Source organism: Myxine glutinosa, chromosome 4 (assembly GCF_964187855.1).
Source record: "Myxine glutinosa chromosome 4, kmMyxGlut1.1, whole genome shotgun sequence".
Classification (NCBI taxonomy): domain Eukaryota; kingdom Metazoa; phylum Chordata; class Myxini; order Myxiniformes; family Myxinidae; genus Myxine; species Myxine glutinosa.
The window spans coordinates 152,564,230-152,589,944 of record NC_136264.1 but is presented as its reverse complement, the minus strand read 5'-3'; the positions used below and the strand labels follow the sequence as shown (position 1 = coordinate 152,589,944).

General features: G+C 44.5%; 1 protein-coding gene across 1 annotated transcript in view; it reads right to left on the bottom strand.

The window, feature by feature from the left end:
* Positions 1-25,715, bottom strand: part of LOC137425974 (FRAS1-related extracellular matrix protein 2-like) — a 117,220-nt gene that overhangs the window by 68,466 nt on the left and 23,039 nt on the right. Inside the window, exons 8-11 of the mRNA XM_068114696.2 lie at positions 19,235-19,444; positions 6,953-7,150; positions 6,494-6,643; positions 5,939-6,121 (exon numbers count right to left, since the gene is read on the bottom strand). Of these exons, the coding sequence (XP_067970797.2) occupies positions 5,939-6,121; positions 6,494-6,643; positions 6,953-7,150; positions 19,235-19,444 (741 nt within the window). The remainder of the gene's footprint in view (positions 1-5,938; positions 6,122-6,493; positions 6,644-6,952; positions 7,151-19,234; positions 19,445-25,715) is intronic.

The window sequence follows — 25,715 nt, the reverse complement described above, 5'->3', positions numbered from 1 at the left end:
CGTGAAGATACCAGATTCTCTTCGTGTATTTCTGCATACTTTGATTTGCGGGAGTGGGGGTAGCTCTGCGCGTGCCGACACACTGGTATGGTCGATGGCTCAAGATATCATCAATGCTGTACACCGCCCATCAGAACATCGAAGCATGTCATACTTCCGTGGGTCATGAAAACGCTCACCGGTAATACAGAGGTCATCAGAATATTGAATCGACTCGGGCACGGATGTTCGTACACAGTTCTGGAAGAAATCGAGACAGCGCTATGCATAGACAAATTAGCAAGTGTGGAGAAAGATACAGTACCACTTCCGTCACATGTGCACCCTTCGGTCCCGACTGTATTAGCATTCGATAACATCGACAGGCTAGAGGAATCGCTGAGTGGTGGCGGAACATCGCATCGCGTCAACGGTATCATCGTCCAACCGAAGTCGCAGTCGTGTTTGCCGCCCCAACCTCCATCGGCAGTATCCAAAGCAGATAAGAAGCGATCTATCCCGTCATCCAGCGATTTAGTTCCAATATACAGCGGTGGGAAACGAGAGGGCCCACCTGCAATCAAGCCTGCAGATCTTTCTGACACTCTTGCAGGCGCAACATCCCTTGCGCAGCGCCGAAATCACGTATGGATTATGACTCGCATGCTGGAACCATGCGACCAGACAATCAGTTCGTGGACTGGTTTCAACATCATGACTAGAGATCGTGTTCAGGTGACGGAAGATGTAGTTGGCTACCTGCCGACTATAAACGCGCCTGCCACAGATATGGCAACAGTGCAAGAAATCCTCAGAGAAGCTCTGAACATCATGTCATCACTTCAGCTTGAGCGTGAAAGGGTCAATGAAAAAAACGAACAAAGCTGCACTTGCGAAACACATGGAAGGTCTTGTGGAACCAGCCGAGAATGTTGACAAGCGAAGTGCAACAATAATTGATGCGATGGCTCTCATACAAAAGATGCATGGCGAGAACGACACGTTCGAAGAACTATCTGACCGCATCCTTGCTGCAGCGCTTCACGCTGGTCAAGGCAGTGAGCGCATCAATGTTGTCTTTGACACATACACAGAAGAATCCATCAAAGCAGCTGAGCGTGTGAACCGCGGTTCAAATGAAGGCATCAGTTTCAGCGAGATCAGACCCGCACACAAAATCATGAACTGGCGGCGTCTTCTTGCTTGCAGCCAGACAAAGGAGAAACTGGTTGTGTTTCTGGCGGAGTCGTGGAAACATGAAACAAATCGCGAAAAGCTAGGCAACAGAACACTGTATGTCACCTGTGGTGAAAAATGTCTGGTACTGACCCGCGATAGGTGGAAGTTGGTGCAAGCACTCGAATGTAGCCACGAGGAAGCAGACACGCGTATGTTTCTCCACGCAAAGCACGCCGCTACCCACTACAAGACGATCATCTTAGTGGCAGATGACACCGACGTTCTGATCATCAGTCTTCATCTCAGCAGAACCATCGATAGTCAGCTCTTCATCAGACGAGGAACAAAGGTTCGAGTCAGAATGATCGACGTTGGAAAGTTGGCTGCGGTATTGGGGTCTGGAGTTTGCAGTGCATTGCCAGGGCTTCATGCATGGAGCGGGTGTGACACTGTGAGTGCTCTGGCTAGCCAAGGAAAGATAAAGGCTTTGAAGCTTGTGCAAGCGAATGAGCTGTATCTTCAAGCATTCACAGATCTGGGATCTTCGTGGAATGTACCAACAGACGTCTTCAATAGCATTCAGGCCTTCACGTGTCAGCTGTACGCCAAGAACACGAAGATCGTCGGTGTTAATTCGCTCCGTTATCACATGTTCTGTGCAAAGAAGGGCCAGATCGAATCTGGACAATTGCCGCCTTGTGAAGACTCCTTGATGCAGCATACGCTTAGGGCCAACTATCAGGCGGCTATCTGGCGACGCAGCCTTGAAAACCTACCAGACGTCCCAACACCATCAGCAGGACATGGTTGGGAACTCGATGATGGCGGTTCGCTCACAATCCGATGGATGGCGGGTCTACCAGCTCCAGATGTCGTCTTGAATCTCATCTCATGCACATGCAGAAGGACGTGTCGACCGTCAGATTGTTCCTGCATACTGAATGGGTTGAAGTGCACTGTTGTGTGTAAGCTGCAGGGATGCTCCAACATGGTGCAGGATGATGCTATTGTGGCTCAGGATGCCAATGACTCTGATGGCGACTCTGATGATTAACTTTGTGTGCACTGTATATTGTATAGCATATGTTGTTCTCTATTATAATGCAGGCCAAATTGCCTGAAAATCTTTATAGACAGATAAACGGTTTAGCAAAATGTATAATTTGGAAGATCATACCGGTGTTATTTGACTAAAACATGACATGTTCAATGATACCTCCGCTTGCTTATTAGGAATATACATCGTATGGTGTTAAAATCAGCTCCATACGTCTTTCCAAACTCTAGTAATGAATAATTAATATAATTGGCGGCCATTTTGAAATCCAAGATGGCCACCAAAGTGCAGATTTCCTATGTAACAATTTCCGCCTGCTTATTAGATATCGTATGGTGTTAAAATCCTCTCCGTACGACATTCCTAACTTGCGTTATCGTCAGAATAGATAATGCCAGCGGCGGCCTAAGTCATTTTATGCCTCTTTACATTTATTTGTTGTAAACTCGTGGTGGATGATATGTTTTAGTTTTTGAGTTATTTTTATAGACAGATAAACGGTGTAGCACAATGCATAATTTGGAAAATCATACCAGTGTTGTTTCACTAAAAAAAGTACAAGTCTAATAATAAAATATTGAAAAATATATGATTTTTTTTCGATAATTGATTTTTATAATAATTAATCTAAAACAAAATGCTTCATATTATTTTTTATTTAGACGGTACACATCGGACGTATATTTAGTCGTCAACCGCACATTGATAGCTAGTATAGAAGTCCAGATACACGTGCAACAATGTACCCCACCAAATGGGCATTTTCGAGCTGGGTGGTTTCAAAGATGGCGTCCATCCGGGCACTAAGCTACCGTTCTCAGATGTGCATCACACCTTTTCTGACACTTGAGACATTGGTCTAATGGAAAATCATAATGAGAATTACTCCCCCCGCCGGAGCATTACTTTTGGTCTGGCTCAAGGACTATATCTCCGAGGGCCTTTCACTCACTCACCACAGACAGGTAGGTGGTCTTTCTGTCTTCTACCGACTCCTCTCCGGCCTTGCTCCCCCAGCTCTCTCTGTGCTTTGTCCCCCAAATATTCCTACAGGTCGCACAAGATCTGCCAGCAACCCTCTGATGGTTAAACTGCCAAAATCTCGGCTCTCTGCTCACCTTCACTCTTTCATTCCTCTTTTCTCCCGCCTCTGGAACAAACTCCCACACTCCCTTCAATCCCACTCCTCCCTCCAGGTCTTTAAAAGAGCTGTTCACCACTATCTCTTATCTTTCCCCATCCAAAACCTTGATCTTTTCTACCCCCACAATTCACCCCAGATCCACCTTGTTTGAAATTCCAACTTCTTTCCTGGAAGTCCCGGCAGTGTCCATATGTTTTATACCTCTCCCACCCCCCCCCCCTTCCCATGCCTCGCCCCCCCAAAGCCCTCTCCCTCCCACAGATCTCTCGGTCCCTGCTCTCAGATGTTGTGTTTGTGTTCCTCCCCCTCTCGCCCCATCTTGTCTACCGCTCCCCATGTTATATGTTTTATGTGTCGGTTTGTCTTTCTGTGTGATTAATTTTAGCTCTTTCACGAGCCTCGATCTTGTATACAAAAAAAAAGAAAAAAAAGAAGCTATCACACCTATTGAGCTTTTCTGATGTTTAAAACAACTTGTGGATTATCCGTGCATGCAGCAACCTGATGTGAAGCATTGTAAAGTAGCAGATTGGTTCACAATCAATGTCAGTTATTGAGATTGAAGAGGTTATTTATCTGTAGTTTCATCAGAGTTTGGCACAAGTCAATATATTTTGCAGTCTCATATGTCAAAGGAAAAGTCCCCAACAGCTCGCAACAACACACAACAAGGATTTATTGCAGATGAAGGCTGGTTATGGCACAATGATATTGTTCGCTGACTTTGACTGCATTTTAGTTTATTTTACTGCTAAATAAATTGCATTCATAAAATGTACCTACAGCGCTTTCAGAAAGTATTCACACCCCTTGACTTTTTCACATTTTGTTGTGTTAGTCTTAATTTAAAATGGATTAAATTGATTTTTTTTGTCACTGATCTACACATAATACCCCATAATGTCAAAGTGGATTTTGTTTGGTAATTTTTTGAGATTTTTACAAAATAATTAAAAATGAAAAGCTGAAATGTCTTCAGTAAATAAGTATACAACCCCTTTGCTATGACACTCCAAATTGAGCTCAGGTATATCCCATTTTCTTTGATCATCCTTGAGATAGCTGTACAACTTAATTGGAATCCACCTGTGGCCAATTCAATTGATTGGACATGATTTTGAAAGAAACACACCTTTCTATATAAGGTTCCATAGTTGACAGTGCGTGTCAGAGCAGAAACTCTACCATGAAGTCTAAGGAACTGTCTGTAGAACTCCAAGATATAATTGTGAAGAGGCATAGATCTGGGGAAGGGTATAATACAATTTATAGTATTGAATGTTTCTAAGAGCACAGTGAGCTCCATCATTGGGAAAAGGAAAGAATATGGAACGACCTAGCCTCTTCCTTGAGCTGGACATTCGACCAAACTGAACAACCAGGTAAAAGGACCTTGGTCACGGAAGTGACCAAGAACCCTATGACCGCACTGACAGAACTACAGAGTTCCTTGGCTGAGATGGGAGAACCTGTCGGAAGGACAACAGTCTCTGCAGCACTTCACAAATTTAGGCTTTTTGGGAGAGTTGCCACTCCTGAGAAAAAGGCACATGACAGCACACCTGGAGTTTGCAAAAAGGCACGTGAAAGACTCTGCGAGTACAAGGCAAAATATTCTGTGGTTTGATGAGACGAAAATTGTACTCTTTGGCCTGAATGCAAAGCTCTGCGTCTGGGGGAAACTGGGTGCAGCTCATCACCCATCTAACACCATAACTACCATGAAGCATGGTGTTGGCATCATCATGCTATGGGGATGCTTTTCAGCAGCATGGACTGGGAGACATGGAAGGAGATAGGGAACAATGAATGAAGCCAAATACAGGCAAATCCATGAGGAGAACCTACTTCTGAGTGCAAAAGACCTTAGACTGCGGCGAAGAGTTACATTCCAACAGGACAATGACCCCAAGCATACAGCCAAAGCAACACTGGAATGGATTCAGAACAATAACATGAAAGTTCTTGAGTTGCCCAGCCAGAGCCCAGACTTGAATCCTATTGAGAATCTATGGAAAGACTTGAAGATTGCTTTTCACCAACGCTCCCCATCCAACTTGACAGAGCTTGAGCAAATCTTCAAGGAATAATGGGAGAAACTCCCCAAATCCAGTTGTGAAAAGCTTGTATAGATATACACAAGAAGACTCAAAACTGTAATCGCTGCCAAAGGTGCTTCCACAAAGTATTGATTCAGGGGGCTGAATACTTATGTAAATTAGATATATCTGTATTTCATTTTCAATAAATTTGGGGAAAATTTTTTTAAACATGTTTCCACTTTGCCATTATGGGGTATTTTGTGTAAATGGGTGACAAAAACTTTAAATTTCATCCATTTTAAAGTCAGGCTGAAGCACAACAAAATGTGAAAAAGTCAAGGGGTGTGAATACTTTCTGAAGGCACTGTACGCACTTGCCTGATTGACTTTATTGATTCTGTCCTAATTGTCCTCGCATTTTTTTCTCAATTTCAGATTTTCTTCAATTGATTTCCCCTTGCAACTTGGCATCACTTTTGTCCCTAACAATGTTGGATGTGCTGTCTGTAATTGAGCTTGTTTATTCTAATCTCTCACCCTCTGACAATGGTATATAGTCCTGTCCCGCTGTGGCCGAACCATCTTGTGTGTAGACTCTAACCAGTGACGTCTTGGTGGGATCCCCACGTCGCAGTACAGTGACATGGAGAGAAGTCTGTTCACCGAGGTTTTCTGGCTCCCATATGCTCGCTCTACTCATATTGAACCCAATGATAGGCCCTGTGAAAGAAGGGTGTGAGAGTGTGGGAGGAGTGGGAAGAGAAGGGAATGGTGGTTGGAAGGAGAGAGTAGGGGGAGGGAAGGAAAGGGCAGAAATGGATCATATGGAGGGAAAAGGGTAGGGAAGGCGGAAGTGAGCCAAACATTCTGCCATATTTGTGTTTGTAATAAAAGATTTGTACCTCATTCAATTAGTAGATTCCTCTTGCTGTCAAGTTTAATATAATCACAACACGACTTTATCATCCATCATTGCTGAGTGTTTTCTAAGAAAGGCTTGGAACCTGACAACACAACCAGGTAAAAGGTATGATGTTCATGAAAGTGAAACAATATTACGCAGAATAATTGGGAAAAATAATTCATTCTCACTGTCGGCCTCATCATTGATCTGTACGATGGTCTCTGCCCGGGAACCCAAGGCAGCACCATGCGGAGAGCCGAGAACAAGACGAAACTCCTCCTGTTCCTCATATTCCCAGTCATCCCGCAGCAGAACGTCGCACGTCTTCTCCAGCTCTCCTGCTCAAGAGGTGCATGAGGAGGGGTTTTGGGGGTTTATGGATGCGATTAGTTGAACAATAGTTGTGAAAGATGGGAATACAAGGGGAAGTAGGTGAGGGTGATATTGTAAAGAAACAATTTTGAAAACCCTTTAATGTATATGCTGATATTAGCCTTGAAGGATGTGAAAAGACATTTCAAAAGTTTCGCTGTTAAGTACATTTATGTTGAAGCATCACAAAATCGAGGCCTCAAAGCTTGCAGATAGTCAGAAAAACTGGAGTAGAAGAAAGCTTGGTATGCAGTAACTCAACTGTGTACAAGTACCTGGTAAAAAGGAGATTATGGAGGCATCTGTGTTGGACCTTTCCCTGTAATCATGTCCAACCTGAGCTGAGCTCTGTCGGGTATAACAGCGTACAGATATTTTATGGCTCGTGTCACCACTGCGAGTCAAAATAGCGGACACTTTGCCATCTTCCTCCAGCACCTCGATCTGTGATGCTTTAAATTGCACCCGTGGCACTGCATGCAAAGGATAATTTATATTGTTGGCACAGTACATATCATTTTCAATGGTTTGTAAACCTTGACCTATCTCAAATTCCAGGACTTTTCCAAGACTTTTCCAAGTTTTTCCAGGACTTGTTTAGCATTTTCCAGATTATTATAAACAAGTATATAAAGAATTGTACATATATATTGTCATGTGGAAAGGGGGTGGGGGTATCTATAGCTAGACTGTGGTAAGTATAGTATTGTCCGTGTGTTTTGAGTAGGTTAGATTGCTATGTAATAGAGACCTGTCAGAGTAAGGCGTTTGTTGCACGTGATGCTTGTGATGCAGCGTATGTAATTTATAGACAGGATAGCCAGAGTAATTTTGTATGTTGAAAAGCCTCTTGTTTGTGGGCAAGGCTATGTGAGGACTTCTAATCACAGAGGCACACGTGTCGGAAGTTACGAACTGTCTGACCAGTGTGTGCCAGCCATGGTGGCACAGTGTGCTGTGGAGCCCAGAAGAAACAATATCGAGTTATTTTTTTTATTGGGCCCCCCTCCCCCATGGCCCTAGAAGAGGACTCTTCCCATGAGCAAGAGGAGGCCTCGTGTGGAAGGAGAATGAGAAGCTGTTCATGGAGGAGTTTTGTGAGGAGACATTGATCATGGTTTTGGGTGTGTGGAATTCACTCAAGCTGGGATAATCCTGTCTTTGGAGAGGGAAAGGAGCCACCTTGTGAGGAGGAGGAGGAGGAGTCTCAGGAGGAGGAGGAGGAGGAGTCTGAGGAGGAGGAGGAGTCTCAGGAGTCTCAGGAATAGAAGAGAGACAGGATAACTCCAAGTGCACTAAGTGAAAAGAATCGCATTGAGGAGGAAGATGAAGGGCCTGGAGAGAAGACGGAAGGTAGACCAGGAGGCCTCGTCTGGAAAGGACAAAGCGGACCACAAGGCCTGGTTGCTGGAGTTGATTGTCGCTGGCACTCCTCATGGCTGGTTCACTTCATCTTTCTCTGTTTGGCGTTCTGCATCTTGGGTGCTACTCATCTCTGGTGCTGCTCATGGTTGGTTTTCTTTGTCTTTGGACTGCCTTCGTCACTGGTTTGTGGCATCTCACACCTGGTTTCCAAAGTGGGCTGCATTGAGATCTGCGTCCACCCTGTGCATCATTGATAAGGTGCCTGCTTTCTTATCTTGTTGTAAAAGTGTGTTTTGTGGTGCCTAGGGTGGGTTAGGATTTGCGTTTATTTCTAAATCCTTGGATACAGGTTTGTATGTCTCCATCTACCTTTTTGTGTCTTTTCACTTGGTTTGTACCATTTCCATGCATGTCCTGTCAGTAATTTCAGCTCATATGAATGATCCTTGGGGCATGGTAACTGTAAATACAACAACTGAACACAGTGCAGAAGAGACCGTTTGGCCTATCTTCTGGGACGAAAGGTATACTGTGAGTACACCGTGCTATCAGGCACTCAGACATGACAATATGTTTAAGCCAATAATGATCACATTCTGAGTTATATACAGTCGTGGCCAAAAATATTGGTATCCTTGCACCTTTTTCAAATATCTCACAATTTTCTCTAAAAATAAGTTGAAATTGACAAAAGTATTTGGTCGACACAATTCTTTATTTCACTGTTAATATTACAGAGCCTTTGTTTTTTATTCAGAACTTAATATATCCTTTTAAATCAGAAACTAAAAAGAAATGCATTTACAAAACTATTGACACCCAAGACTTAATATTTGGTCGCACAGACTTTGGACAAAATAACTGAAGTCAAGTGCTTCCTACAGCCATGAATGAGCTTCCTCCACCTCTCTACTGGCAGTTTGATCCACTCTTCTTGTGCAAACTGCTCAAGTTCTTCCAGATTTGAAGGGTGCCTTCTCTCAACTGCTGTTTTCAGATCTCCCCACAGGTGTTCAATGGGATTTAGATCTGGACCCATTCCTGGCCACTTCAGAACAGTTCAGCGTTTTGTCTTGAACCATTCCTGGGTGCTTTTTGAAGCATGTTTTGGGTCATTGTCCTGCTGCAAGACCCATGACTTTCAATGGAGACCCAGTTTTCTGACACTGGGTTGAACATGCCTTGGTAATCTCCTGATTTAATGATGCCATGCACACATTCAAGGCACCCAGTGCCAGAGGCAGCACAGCAACCCCAAAACATCACTGAACCTCCTCCATGTTTGATGATAGTGAAGGTGTTCTTTTCTTTGAAGGCTTCATTTTGTTTTCTGTAAACATAGAGATGATGTGCTTTACCAAAAGCTCTAATTTGGTCTCATCTGTCCACAGGACATTCTCCCAGGATTTTGGCTTGTTCAGGTGTGTTTTGGTAACATCCAGTCAGGCTTTCTTATATCTCTCTCTGTCTCTCCCCAGCAGTGGGGTCCTCCTAGGTTAACTACTATAGAACCCCCTTTCATTGAGTTGGCGATGGATGGTGATAGTTGAAACTGTCATATCTAGTGTCTGAAGGTAAGCTTGAATCTGTTTGGCAGGTGATTGAGGTGCTTTCTCCGCCATTTGAACAATCCTTCGCTGCAATCTTCAATAAATTTTTCTCTTGCGGCCACATGCAGGGAGGTTGGCTACAATGCCATAGGCTTTAACCATCCTGATAACATTGCGTACGGTGGACACAGGAACATCAAGGTCTCTGGAGATGGATTTGTAGCCTTAAGATTGTCCATGCTTGGCTACAATCTTGTGTCTGACTTCCTCAGACAATTCTCTGGTTTTCTTTCTTTCACTGTGTGTACCGCTCATTGCGGTTCTATGGTAGTGTGTGTACCGCTCATTCACTGTGTGTACCGCTCATTGCGGTACACACAGTGACACAAACCAGCAGAATGACTCCTTTTCTCTATTCGAACTGTTTGAATGAGTGATTTTTATATTGCAGGCACCTGCAAATCACCACAGGTGAGTTCAATTCCAAAGTAAAGCAGAATCACCTGTTTGAAATCTAATTATTTCTAACAACTTCTAAAAGGTGCCAATAATATTGTCCAGACCATTTTAGGATTTCTGTGTGGAATAAGCTAAGATTTAGTAATTTTTTCTGCTTTTTTTGTTTTGTTCCACTGCAACAACAACAGGCATTTTAAAGCCATCTTCCCTGCTGGAGCGGGGGTTAGCCTTGCGGGCCCCATGACGATCTTATCCATTTTGCCCTATTTTCTGCATCTCCCCTTGTTAACCCCCTTGCCTGCATTTCTACTTCCACCACCTTCAGCCAAGTCTTTCTCGGTCATTTTGTTCCACTTCAAACCAAAGAAATACATATGTGGATATCAAAATATTTTTTAATTTCAACAATTTTCTGGAAGAAATGGTGCATTATTTAAAAAAGTGCAAGGGCGCCAATATTTTTGGCCACGACTGTATTGAGCATTAAAATGATTAACTAAAGCAAACCTTTTATTGCAGGTTATGGTACTTCAAAAGTCCAACAATAAATGACGTTCTCATATGCACCCCATTACTGTAGAATTTAGGTTTGAAAGTGTAGGAACACTCGCATGTGCAAAACAGTCGTTGTGAAACCGTTCATCACAAAAAGTGCCGGACTAGCAGGATAGACAAGAGCTATCTATGTACACTCGCCTCTCAGCATTCTATCCTGGGTTCGAATCTAGACCCAGATATAAACTGTCATTCTGGTGTTTATTGTACAGGGTGAGATTTAAATGTGTGTGCCGTCCTTTGGCTGGAGGTTGAACAATAGGTTTTGTGCCTATCGTTGTGCTGGAAGGTTGATAGGTTGAACGATTTGTGCTGGAAGTATCTTTATAATAATAATAATACATACATACATTTATTTTATATAGCGCTTTTCAAGAAACCCAAAGGCGCTTTGACAGAGTACAAAAAACAAGTGCAAAAAGACAAAAATCAATCGGTAAATAATCAAAGCAAAAGGAAGGAGAAGGAGAAGAGATAGTCAGGGGTTAAATGCTGTAGGTTAAATGTTGAATGCAGTGTTGAACAGGTGGGTCTTGAGTGATGTTTTGAATGTGGTGAGTGAGGAGGAGTCTCTGATGGTGTGAGGTAGTGAGTTCCAGAGGGTGGGAGCAGCGATGGAGAAGGCCCTGTCCCCCCAGGATCTGAATTTGGTCCGGATTGGGGGGGGGGGGGGGTCAGGAGGTTGGTACCAGCAGAGCGGAGGTTGCGGGTGGGAGTGTGTCTGGAGAGGAGGTCAGTCAGGTAGGATGGGGCCAGGTTATGGAGGGCTTTGTAGGTCAAGAGGAGGATTTTGTACTGGATTCTCTGGGGGATGGGGAGCCAGTTAAGCTTATAAAGGACGGGGGTGATGTGGTCACGGGTCCGGGAATGGGTGAGTAGACGGGCAGCGGAGTTCTGAATGTATTGGAGTTTATTGGTGATTATTGAGGGTGAACCATAGAGGAGGCTGTTGCAGTAGTCCAGACGGGAGGTGATGAAGGCGTGGATGAGGGTTTCTGCAGCCGTGGAGGAGAGGGATGGACGGAGACGGGCGATGTTTTTCAGGTGAAAGAAGGCTGTCTTTGTGATCTGTTTAGTGTATTTGTCGAAGGAGAGGGTTTGGTCAAAGATGATGCCAAGATTCCGGATGTGAGGGGAGGTGGATACTGGGAAACCGTCGATGTTGAGGGCAAAGTTATGGGTGGATTTGGTGAGCGTTTTTGGGCCAATGATGATTATTTCAGATTTATCATAGTTAAGTTTGAGGAAGTTGATTTGAAGCCAGGATTTTATTTCAGTGATGCAGTTTGTCAGTATAGAGTGGGTGGCGGTGGAGATGGACTTGGTGGAGATGAAAAGCTGGATGTCATCGGCGAAGCAGTGGAATTGGAGACCATGACGGCGGATTAAGTGACCAAGGGGGGACAGGTACAGGATGAAGAGGAGGGGCCAAGAACTGAACCTTGGGGGAGGGGAGCAGTGGGGGATTTGCAGTTATTGATGGTGATGAACTGTTTAGTGTTTAGTGTAAACAATCTTTGAATTGAGAGTGGATTTGTCTGTGGAGCTCACTGAAGTCATATTACTAGTACCCGACTGCAAAGCCGCAATGAGCCAAGCGGCGAAGCCAAAGCCTCTTGCCACTATTTTACCCATCACTATGGCATCAGTAGGTTAGGTAGTTGGTAGTAGGTAGGTGTAGTAGGTACCGTACCTAGTTCAAAATGACACCATTTGCATTCTGGATGAGATTAAAATTTATAAAATTTCCTTCTTGATTAATTCGGTGAATTCCGTCTCAACTTCGGATATTTCCGGCCGTGAAAAACTATCCCCTACGGCCGCGAGATTTCTAAAAAATAATTCTTCGTCAATTTTAGAATATTTGACGCCGTTTTCAGCCTCCAAAACGCGGTAATAAGCTTTTTTGAAATACTTTTTAAAATGCTCGAATCTCATTGGTTCCAGTGTTTGGTGACGATTTTCGTTGAAGATAACCAGGGCCCGGGGAACGAGGTTGGTCTTAAAGTATTTTAATTACAAATTAGAAGTGCATAAGATTGTGAATCAAAAAAAGACGGGTGAAACAAACTCCTATTGAACTTTTTCGCAATTTTTTATGCATACTTCCGCATCCGCAAGATGGCGGCCTCCATGGAGCGATTTGGTTTTTGAAATATTTTTTCAAATGCTCGAATCTCATTGGTTCCGGTGTTTGGTGACGATTTTCGTTGAAGATAACCAGGACCCGGAGAACGAGGTTGGTCTTAAAGTATTTTAATTACAAATTAGAGGTGCATAAGATTGTGAATCAAAAAAAGACGGGTGAAACAAACTCCTATTGAACTTTTTCTCAATTTTTTATGCATACTTCCGCATCCGCAAGATGGCGGCCTCCATTGAGTGATTTGGTGCGTCAAAGCTTGGAATTCTCAAAGGATCCAGCAAAAATCTGGTTTTTCAACATAATACGTACGCGTTCATTCACAACACCGGCATCACTGGCTACTATAACTAGTGGGGTCACCCGTGGGAATCCCACGGGCATGGAGGTGTATCGTTTCGATCGGTGCAGCCGTTTTTGCGGTACCCGGGACAATAACGTTAGGCGGGAGTCCAAACCTGAAAATGCTGGAGACCGAAGCTGAAATTAGAAAAACAATTTAGTCTATTTTACTCCAGGGGGTCCCAGGATTACCCACCCAAAATTTCGTTGTGATCGGTTCAGCCGTTTTTGCGGTACCTGGGAACGGACGGACGGACAGACAGACAGACGGACTGACAGGCGGATGGACATTTGGTGAATTATAGTAAGATAAATGAAACTGAGAATAAAGGCACTTATCAATTTGAAAAAGTTAAACACTTTTTCTCTCAATCCAATTAATACTTTTCATGCCATTTCCAAGCTTGATTATTTTCCTGGAAAGTGGCAAAAATAAATACTTTCAAGAGTTTGCATTTTAGGAAAAATAAATTCCATGCCTTTCAAGAATTTTCTGACCTATTATGCACCGAGTTTTCCTCGGCATCGATGAAGCAATCTTAGGCCTTGGAATGTAGGCCATTACCATCTCAGTGATAGTAGTTAGAGTATAAATTTGAAATTTGGTACCAATACACTGCCTAAGACACAAAGCATTTGGGACACTGGAATACAGGACTCAGATTAACATCATATCCAATGGACGGCACACTCATTGATTCAACGACCCACATATAAAACAGCAGCGGGAAAGTTTATAATCGCATCAGGAATCAAACTTGGACTGGACAGTTCAAATGTGAGCACGTTGATTAATACTGAACTAACCCCATGGTCGGGGTTAGTTGGAACACTTGATACATACGGTAGTCACCTGATACATATACACATGTACCTGTCAAATGTTAACACTTGTCAATATGTTATAATTGTTGCACATATGCATATATATATGTTGTGTAATATCTCTTGTTTTTCTTAGCAAAACCATATTATGTAATAAATAGTTTTCGTGAAAAATATTCCAACTAACCCCATCATTCCCTACTCATAATGACCATAGAATAGCGGAATGTGGCCTAGTTGGTGAGGACTCACATTAGTTGATTGACTCATCAACTCAGATGATTGTTTTAAAATTATTATGACATGTCTGTTAAATGTTTATTTATGTTTTATTGTTTTTAATTTTTTGTTTTAGTGTAATATCTGCCTAATAATAATAATAACTAGAACTGCCACTTTAAAACTGCTGGCAGTGATGACCGGTTTACTCGCACCCACTTTTGATGCAACCCCACTGTTGATACAACCCCACTTTTGATACAACCCCACTTGTGATACAACCCCACTTTCATTGGACATGCTTTGACACAACCCCCTTGGATACAACCCCGACACACACACACACACACACACACACACACACACACACACACACACACACACACACACATCCCCCCTACCCCCTCCCACACACACACCCACACCCCTCCCCTCACACGCACACCCCTCCAAACACACACACACACACACACACACACACACACCCACACCCACACCCACACATCCCTCCCCCCCCACACACACACACATCCCTCCCCCCCCACACACACACATCCCTCCCCCCACACACACATCCCCCCTACACACACACACACACACACACAACACACACACACACACACACACACACACACACACCAAGCCCCCCCCCCACCTACACACACACATCCCTCCACCCCCACACATACACACATCCCCCCTACACACACACACACACCCCACCCCCAACACACACACACACACATCCACACACACACACACACGCACACAAACACGCGCACACCTCTCCCCCCACGCGCACACACACATCCCCCCTACACACACACACACACACACAACACACACACACATACACACACATCCCCCCTACCCCCACCTACACACACACATCCCTCCACCCCCACAAACACACACATCCCCCCTACACACACACACACACACACACCCCACCCCCAACACACACATATCCACACACACACACACCCCACCCCCAAAATACACACACACACACACACATCCACACACACACACACACACACAAACACACGCACACCCCTCCCCCACACGCACACACATATCCAGACAAGCGCGCATCCCCCTCCCCCCAACCCCAAGACACATCCCACACACACATCCCCCGACACACACCCCCATGCCCCCCCCCCCCCCACACACACATCCCCACACACACACACATCCCCACACACACACACATTCCCCCTACCCCCCACCCACATACACACACATACACACACACAAACACATGCACACGTCCTCCCACCCCCACCCCCAACACACACACACACACACACATATATCCCCCCACCCCTAACACACACACATGCACACATCCCCCCCACCCCCAACACACACACACAAACACACACACATATCCCCCACCCCTAACACACACACAAACACATGCACACATCCCCCCACCCCCCAACCCTAACACACATGCACACACACAAACACCCCCACACCCCTCCCCCCACACGAACACCCCTCCACACATACACCCCTCCACACACACACATATCCACCCGCCCCCTCACACCCACACACACATACACACACACGCACATCCACACATACACACACAAACACACGCACACATCTCCCCACCCCACTCCCAACACACACACACACACACACACACACACACACACACACACACACACACACACACACACACACACCCCTCCACACATACACACACACACACACACACACACATATATCCCCCCACCCCTAACACACACACACACACACACACATCCCTCCACCCCAACACACACACACAAACACACACACATATCCCCCACCCCTAACACACACACAAACACATGCACACATCCCCCCACCCCCCCCAACCCTAACACACATGCACACACACAAACACCCCCACACCCCTCCCCCCACACGCACACCCCTCCAAACACACACACACACACACACACACATCCCTCCCCCCCTCCACACACACACACATCCCTCCCCCCACACACACACACACATCCCTCCACCCCCACACACACACACACACACATCCCTCCACCCCAACACACACACACATCCCCCCTACACACACACACGCTTATTTTTCAAGATATGCAGGTTGCAAGGTCAGACATATATATGGTGGCGGCCATCTTGGATTTTGACGTGGCGACCCAATTTTCGATAGCGTTCTTCCTTGTGCCTAGATACACCCACACACCAAATTAGAAGTTGCTACTTCGCTTATTTTTCAAGATATGCAGGTTGCAAGGTCAGACATATATATGGTGGCGGCCATCTTGGATTTTGACGTGGCGACCCAATTTTCGATAGCGTTCTTCCTTGTGCCTAGATACACCCACACACCAAATTAGAAGTTGCTACTTCGCTTATTTTTCAAGATATGCAGGTTGCAAGGTTCAGACATACATGGTGGCGGCCATCTTGGATTTTGCCGTGGCGACCCAATTTTCAATAGCTGGCGCATGCGCAGATGGGTTGCACTGCGATGCCACTGAAAAGCGACTGAGAAAACCGCGCATGCGCAAATCGCGGACATGATTCATTTCGATTTCTATCTTTATTTAATTTCCGAAAAGACGTCTGCATTCGAAAATCGCGTGATGACGTCACGACGTAAATGCATTTCTTCATATAACTTCAGATCGGCTGGATGGATTGTGACGAAATAAACGGCATCGTGTAGGGCATTTATTTGCGCAAATTTCAAGACCAATTACGACCATGACAGCTATTTCCTTCTCGCACAGCACCTTACGTAATATGCGGATGGATGTTTGCATATGCGCAAATGGGCCACTGTATTTTCGTGTATTACGTACGCGCCTTGATGGGCTTACTTTCAGTGAAATACGATCGAGTTAAAAAGTCAGAATTTGAGCAAATCTGTTTCATTCGTTTGTTAATATGCCTCATCTATTGACAAATCTGCAATTATAATTTTTTTTGCGGTTCAAATGACTGCGGGAGATCGCGTTATCGTGAGCACGTACTGGAAAGACAAAATGGTGTGTTTCTTCTTCTTTCAAAAATAAAGACTTATAGATTCGCGACCGTACATCCAATCATCTTGAAAGTTTGCACACTTGTTTCGCTTGATGAGAGCCACATTGCATTAAAAATTCAAGTCTATCCATGCAGTGGTTCAAGAGTTACAAGCTTTTTAAAATTTAAACTTCCATTATTTATTGCGGCCAAACCATGTGACTTATCAAAACGTCTCAGGTAACGATGAAACATCCCCCCATGAGGAACATTTGTGTAAAGTTTCCACTCGATATCTCCACAAATTATGGAGGTGATTCCATTTCTAGTTTGAAATTTTAAAACGTCATAACTCTGAAACCACGTGTCGGATGACGTCGTGCTCGCTGCCTTTTTTGTTCATCATGGGTATGCGAATATGCATGCCAAGTGTGGGCTCGATCCGTTCAGCCGTTGCGGAGAAAAAGGGTTTTTTGTGTTTTTTCACGGAAAACAAGATGGCGGCCGAACCATGTGACGTATGACTTCGAAATTTTTTGCAATCTGAGTTTTTTTTAACTAAGCATTTGGGGAAAAAATCTCATTTTCGGGGGAGAAAAATTGTGTTTGACGAATTCTAACCTCTTAACGTTAGCATTTTTGATATACTCAATACACATGTTTTTTGTTCCCATTGCAGAGTTCTTTAGTATGAGCCATTCCTCAAATTTTTCCATTGAGCCGTTTCGGTGATACAGAGGGGCAAAGTTGAAGGTGTTTTACAAGATGGCGCCCATACCACGTGACCTATGACGTCATCATTAGCATTTAAAAATTCTACGAGCCTAGCCGATCATTTGATGAAAATTTCCTGTCAATCCGTCCAGCGGTTGCTGAGAAACTTAATTATGAAGTTTTCGGAGGTGCAAAATAGGGTGGAAGAATAATAATAATAAGAAAAACTCTAGCAGTAATAATAGGTTTCTCTCCATTTCATGGAGAGTAAACCTAATAATAACTAGAACGCCACTCAGTAGAGCGCATACTCCCGCCGTGGGTGGCCGCTGCTGAGTCCTATCTTCCAATGGTAACAAAATCCTTCAAAAAATTCCTGGATCAGGAATAATATCCTGAGCTTCACCAAAAACTAATCAATTCTTCCTTATCCCAAGGGCAATCATCCCACCAACTTTCATCCAAATCCGTTCAGAACTTTTCCAGATATCTTGTTCACGAACACACACACACACACACACACACACACACACGGACACGAGTGAATGCATTACTCCCTGGCAGGAGTAATAATAATTAATAATAATAGTAATAATAATAATAATAATAATAATAATAACCTATTTTCTTATTCATTACTAGCAGGAGTATCCAGCATTGCCCGGTGATGTTCTAATCCTGTAAGCATTTTGAAGAAATCAACTTTTTTTCTTCTATTTTTTGTGGGTGGCTAAAACACTTCTCTACACCCACTAAGGAATATTTATATTTAATATTATAATATTACACACACGCACACACACACACATAAAATAGTCGGGGATAATTTAATATTACCTTTCACATGACTACAAAGGCTCAATCACTATAAATTAAGAAAATTAATTCAGAATTAGATGAAGATTAATTAATTAATTAACTAAATTAAGATTAGAGCGATTAAGAAGAAAAAAATCGAAATTTAAAAAAAAAAAAAAAAATTCAGCCCAAAACACTTCCCAGCACTCACTAATAAACCACTGAAAGTTTGACGAAAATCCGTTCAGCCATCTCAGAAAAAATGGTGACACAGACAGACACACTAACGGTTCTCTTACAGTACAGAAGATGTATTGAAACATTGGGAAATTGGAAAAAATTGCGCAAAAACATGTATTGAGAAATAAAAAACAAACGTGTTTCTTGAACTACTGTGTCTTGTCATAACACCTTTTGAATCCCCTATTCAATTTTTAAATGTTAGCAATCTACTGTAGGGGAAATAGTATTTGCATTTTACAAATGCCTACGTAAACGGTTCCTTTGCTTATTCTGTTTCAAAATTCAGTTTTCCTTAATGTATGTTTTGCAGTGTACCAAACAAGTAGTGAAATACTCACAGTCTGAGAAAGAGTCATTAATGATGATATGTGTCAAACTGGGTCTTCCAAGACCACCTCCCTCGGGCATTCGCAACAGGAGGTCAAACCTCTCACGCCCTTCGAGTCTTGGATGTCCCACATCATCTAGCACCGTGACCTTCACTGTCCGTGTAGTTACACCAGGGTTGAACACCAAGTTGTGACTGATTCCTACATAGTCTTCACCGGCTGTCAATAAACATAATGCCAATAGTCAATTTTGCATACTTAGACAACTACATTTATATAAATTAGTCTGTCAAGAGAATGAAAAAGCAATCATTGGTGGTTTTTCTATATTCCTCAGGGTAAATGTAATTATTGAGTCCATTTTGTAAAACTTTCCCTCATTGCTGTATACAAGAGTTGAATAACTTTAAAATAGTCATAAAAGTCCAATATTCAAAGTATTGAATGGCCCATTTGGTACTCCCATCTGAGTACTTGGCTCATGTTTTCTGGAATCATCCTTGCCTGACATCACATCATATAATTATAAGCCGAATCTCATAATCCCAAATACAAATCTATATTCTATTAGCTGTAGGTGATTCTGTCTGTCTGTCTGTCTGGGGGTGTGTCTTACTCCGTTTAGACTCAGAGAGTAGCTCCACCCATTCTGGGAGAGGCTTCATCAACAAATATCACCATTTTATTAACTCGCATAGCTTTGAAGCCTGTTTAGTTAGGCCCGTGCTGTCTTGCTCTCTCTCACAGTTTTATTTCAACTCTAATTCGATATATCATTTCATTTTTCACAGTCGCTAACATAGTTTTAGACTCCGTGGAAAAAAACGGGAATAAAATCTCATGAAAGTTTCTGTTTATAGAACGAAATGAATTCTCAAAGGCCTGTAATTTCAAGGCCAGTGGGTCTCTCTTGTGTGGATTGTGTGTGTCACGCCTTTATCTTCAATCGAACTCACCATATGATTTCATTTTTATCGATGGTTTTCGACTCGGTGTCAGAAATAATTGAGAAAATTCACGCACACACATGAAAATGCCAAGATATATAAAAAAATCGCAGGACGATGTATCATGCATAGTATGGCAGATAGGTGCAGGAATTGTTCCTTTGATGATACAAGCATGGCATTTGGCACACAGAGTATGTCCTAAGAAAGATATTTGGCTATAGTGATATTTGTCCACCGCCCAAAGGAAAATTATGTGTGTATGTGTGCATGTGTATGTGTGTGCATGTGTGTCGGTGTACATTTGTGTACATGTGTGTGTGTGTGTGTGTGTGTGTGTGTGTGTGTGTGTGTGTGTGTACATATATGTGTGTATGTGTGTGTATGTATATATATGTGTGTGTCTGTATGTGTATATGTGTGTGTGTATGTATGTATGTATGTGTGTGTGTGTGTGTATATGTATATATGTGTGTAGGTGTATATGTGTATTTGTGTGTGTGTGTGTGTGTTGGCGACAAAAAGGGGTTGGCGGCAGGAAGGGCATCCGGCCGTAAAACATTGCTTCAAAAAGGGGACCGAAAAACAACAACAACCACGGTGCCCGAAAAAGGCCAACCCCCGCTTGCGGGGAAAAATGGCCTCGAAAAAGTTGTTTTTTTTGTGTGTGTGTGTGTGTGTGTATATGTGTGTGTGTGTGTGTGTGTGTGTGTGTGTGTGTGTGTGTGTGTGTGTGTGTGTGTGTGTGTGTGTGTGTGTGTGTGTGTGTGTGTGTGTGTGTGTGTGTATTTATTTTTATTTTTAATTTTTTTGGATACAAGATCGAGGCTCGTGAAAGAGCGAACATTAATCACACAGAAAGACAAACCGACACATAAAACATATAACATCGGGAGCGGTAGACAAGTTGGGGAGAGAGGGGGAAGGACACAAACACAACATTTGAGAGCAGGGACCGAGAGACATGGAGACATGGAGAGATCTGAGAGAGGGCGAGGGCTTTAGCGGGGGGCATGGGAAAGGGGGGGGGGGGTGTGGGAGCAGTATAACACATATGGACACTGCCAGGACTTCCAGGAAAGAAGTTGGAATTTCAAACAAGGTGGATCTGGGGTGAATTAGCGGGGGTAGAAAAGATCAAGGTTTTGGATGGGGGAAGATAAGAGATGGTGGTGAACAGCTGTTTTAAAGACCTGGAGGGAGGAGTGGGATTGAAGGGAGTGAGGGAGTTTGTTCCAGAGGCGGGAGAAAAGAGGAATGAAAGAGTGAAGGTGAGCAGAGAGCCGAGATTTCGGCAGTTTAACCATCAGAGGGTTGCTGGCAGATCTTGTGCGACCTGTAGGAATATTTGGGGGACAGAGCACAGAGAGAGCTGGGGGTGCAAGGCCGGAGAGGAGTCGGTAGAAGACAGAAAGACCACCTACCTGCCTGCGGTGAGTGAGTGAAAGGCCCTCAGAGATAGCTTCATCACGGGAGATTCCAATAATTCTGAAAGCTTTGGTTTCAACAGCGTGAAGCCGAGCTAGGTGTGAGGCAGGAGCACCAGCCCATAGGGGAGAACAGTATTCCATTGAGCTGCGGATGAAAGCCATGTATGTGGTGAGGTGCTCAGGTGTGCCGAGGAAGGACTTCGCATGACGGAGGATGCCCAGTCGGCGACTGGCTTTGGAGGCCCGCTTGGAAATGTGGTTTTCCCAAGAAAGATCATGACAGATAGTGAGACCCAAAAGCTTGAGCGACAGAACTTCTTGGAGAGGATTGTTGAGAAAGTAGATGGGAGGGTTGTCCAGTCGATCTTTTCGGAGAGACATAGTAAGAGTGTGAGATTTGTCAGGATTGAAAGACATGTTCCACTTGTTTGACCAGTCTGTGATTTTGTCCAAGTCTTCAGAGAGTGAGGAGGCTGCAGACTGCCAATCTGAGGGAAGAGGAATGGAGCGGCAGAGAGTGGAGTCATCAGCAAAGAGATAGAGAGGATTTTCAAGAGAGTCAGAGAGATCATTGATGAAGACCAGAAAAAGCACAGGGCCCAGAACACTGCCTTGGGGAACTCCAGCCTGAACAGGAAGAGGAGATGAGAGAAACCCATTCAGGGCCACACGTTGACGACGACTAGAGAGGAAGTCCGCCAGCCATGCATGGAGATTTCCATGGATACCAAAGGAGGAGAGTTTGGTGAGCAGAGCGGGGTGCCAGACCGTATCGAAGGCACGTGATATGTCGAGGGAGACAGCTCTAATTTCCTGTTTGGCATTTGGGACCTCCATCCATTGTTGAGACAGCAGAAGCAGCATGTCCAGAGTAGAGTGACCTGCTCTGAAACCAAATTGATTATCAGAGATCAAGCCATTGGAGAAGAGGAAAGATTTCATATCCGAAGCAATGATGGATTCCATGACTTTGCTGATAATTGGGAGAAGGCGGATTGGTCTGTAGTTGCTAGGATCTGTTTTTGCACCTTTTTTGTGCAAAGCGGTGATGTTGGCTGATTTCCAAGCAGATGGCAGTTGACCTTGAGCAAAAGAGAGGGTGAAGAGAACAGAGAGAGGGTGAGATAGAGCGGCAGAGCAAGATTTTAGGACCCGTGGGCTGATGCCGTCGGGTCCAGTTGCAGAATCAGAGTCGAGGGTTGACAGAAACTTTTCCACCTTGTCAGGAGGAAAGGACACGGAGTCCAGGAGCAGCTGGGTACGACTGGGTATGGTGGGTACAGAGAGGGATGGGTTTGGGACACAAGATTTAGAGGCAAACACAGAGTTGAGGCATTCAGCTTTTTCACGTGCGGAGTCAGCTGTGTAGCCGTTTGAGGTAAGGGAGGGGATGGAGGGGGAACAAACACCAGAAACGGATTTGACCAGACGCCACCAGGATTTGCAAGAGGGAGACAGATAAGAGAGTTCGGTCTTGAGAACGGAGAGATATTGTTTCCTGGTTCTCCTGAGGGTGGACACACACTTGTTTCGGGCTTTGTGAAAGGAAATGAGATTTCCTTCCGTTGGATTTGCTTTCCAGGAGACGAAGGCAAGTTGTTTCTGGGCAACAGCCTCACCACAAAATTCCGTGTACCATGGACGGGAGGAAGGGTATGACAACTGGAGACGAGATGGGATAAATCTGTGCATGAGAGAGAGCAATTTACTTTGGAAGAATTCCCAGGATGAGTTGATGTCAGAGGTGGTAGAGATGGGAGACCAGTCCAGATGATTGATGGCTGCTTGAAGACCATGCCAGTTGGCCTGAGTGAAATGCCAGACTCGTCGACACTGAGCAGGCTCTCTGAGAATGGTCAGAGAGATGTCCACTTTAACAAGGACATGATCAGATGATCCGATTGGAGCAGAAGAAGAGCAGCAGACATTTTCAGGGAAGTTAGTCATAACCAAGTCCAGAAGAGAAGATGCTCCATTGACTGAGATCCGGGTCGGGAAATTGACAGATTGTGTCAGTCCCAGTGAGTCGCAGAAGTCCTTTGCTGAGGAGCCATGGCTGGTGAGAGAGGTAACCACACCCAGCCAACTGGCATGATGACAGTTGAAATCACCACATATGAGGAAGAGAGAGTTGGGATGAGTAGATAGAAGTTGGTCCATATTATCAGACAGCGAGATGTAGATGGAGTCATCACTGTTTGGTGGACGGTACAACACACATATGAACAAGAGGTGGGAGCGAAGGGGAAGCCAGAGCCAGAGGTATTCCTGGGGGTGAGGTGGAGAGAGTGCAGTGCAGGGCGAGTGAGGAAGAGTTTTTGATAAAGATAGCAACCCCACCTCCAGGACGAGGCTCAGGTCTATCATACCGGAGGAGGGAGTAACCCGGGAGAGATACTAAGGAATCAGAGACATCATGAAGGAGGAAAGTTTCTGTTAAGCAGATCACGTCTGGTTTGACAGAAGCAACCTGTATGGAGAGATCAGTTAAGTTTGAACGAAGGCCCCAGATGTTTGAGGTCCATACCGTTAATGAAGAGGAAGGGGGAGCATCGGATACAGAACAGGGGTGGGGGGAGCGGTAGGGTAAGATGTGGAAGAGGAGGAAGAGGTAGGGAGAGCTGTTGAAGGTGTGTCAGAGATTTCAGAATAGCTCGGAGAAAGGGAAGGATGGGGCGGACAAAAGGTTTGATGGTGATTGGGTGAGGCACAATGAGGTGTTATTTGAGGAGGGGAAGAGCGAGGCAGAAGGTTGGGGGAGATGGAGGTGAGAGTTGGAAGGGGGAAGAAGCGGGGAGGACGCTTTGAGGAGGGGGAGTGGGAGGGGGGAAATTGAGAAGAAATGAGGGTGGGGAGATTTGAAGGGGAGGGGCGAGGGGGGAGTTTGGGAGGGAAGGGACAAGGGGAGGGATTTGAAAGGGGATGGGATATGGGGGAGATTTGGAGGGGAGGAGTGAGGGAGGAGTCTAGGAGGGGAGGGGCGAGGGGGAGTCTTGGAGGGGAGGGGTGAGGGGTAGTTTAGGAGGGAGGGGGCAAGGGGGGAGATTTGAAAGGGATGGGTGATGGGGAGGATTAGGAGGGGAGGGGAAAGGGGGAAGATTTGAAAGGGATGGGTGATGGGGAAGATTTGGAGGGGAGGGGTGATGGGGAAGATTTGGAGGGGAGGGGTGATGGGGAAGATTTGGAGGGGAGGGGTTATGGGGAAGATTTGGAGGGGAGGGGTGAGATTTGATTTTAGAAAGTGTACGATTAATGGGAAACGAACATTTATTGCAAAATGAGTTTCTTGTGACCTTCGAGTTAAAAATACGTTTAAGGGCGCTGGATGGAGGATGGAGTGCAGGAGAGTTTAGGGAATGTAGAAAAAAGGCACTATAGGAGATGGAATTTTTTTTTGGGTTGAATAGATTTGGTGAGCAAGTCGAACGCAGCCTTTTAAAGAAGTAGAAGAAAAAGGTGTTATAATATATGACGGAATACATAACTTGAGGGGAAAGTGTAAACATTGAAGGTTAATAACAGTGAAAACTATCTGGGGAAATGGGGGAGAAACACGTGGTCGAAGAACGAACGAACGAATAAGAATGAATAAACGAATGAGAACAGAGAAGGAAATGTTTTTTTGTTGTTGAGATTTACACAAGGAAGTAGGCTATGGGGTGAAAAGACTGGGAAAACAGAGAACGAAAGTTATTGGATCACAAACGACGGACCGCTGAGAGAAAAACAAAGCCTCAAGGTTGTACACTGTACAAGGCCTCAAGACACGACACGAATTAACACGATTTTCAATACAGGTATGAAAGATTTGCACCGAAAATCTTCCTCGGGACACAATATACGTACACACACCATAAAATAAATACAGTTATAACGAAAATACAAATGGGAACAATTACTTAACTTCGATTTCAAATCGCTCGCGACGCGGCAAAGGCCTTGCTCGCGATGCGGCAAACAGACGATTAATTTATGAAAGATAAACACCGAGAAACTTCCAAGGCGCACACTATAACTTCACACGCCGAAAGATAAATACAGTTTCGACAAAATACAATTGTGAACAGACTTAACTTTGAAAACGTGGAGACCGTGTGGAGCTTCGAGAATCGC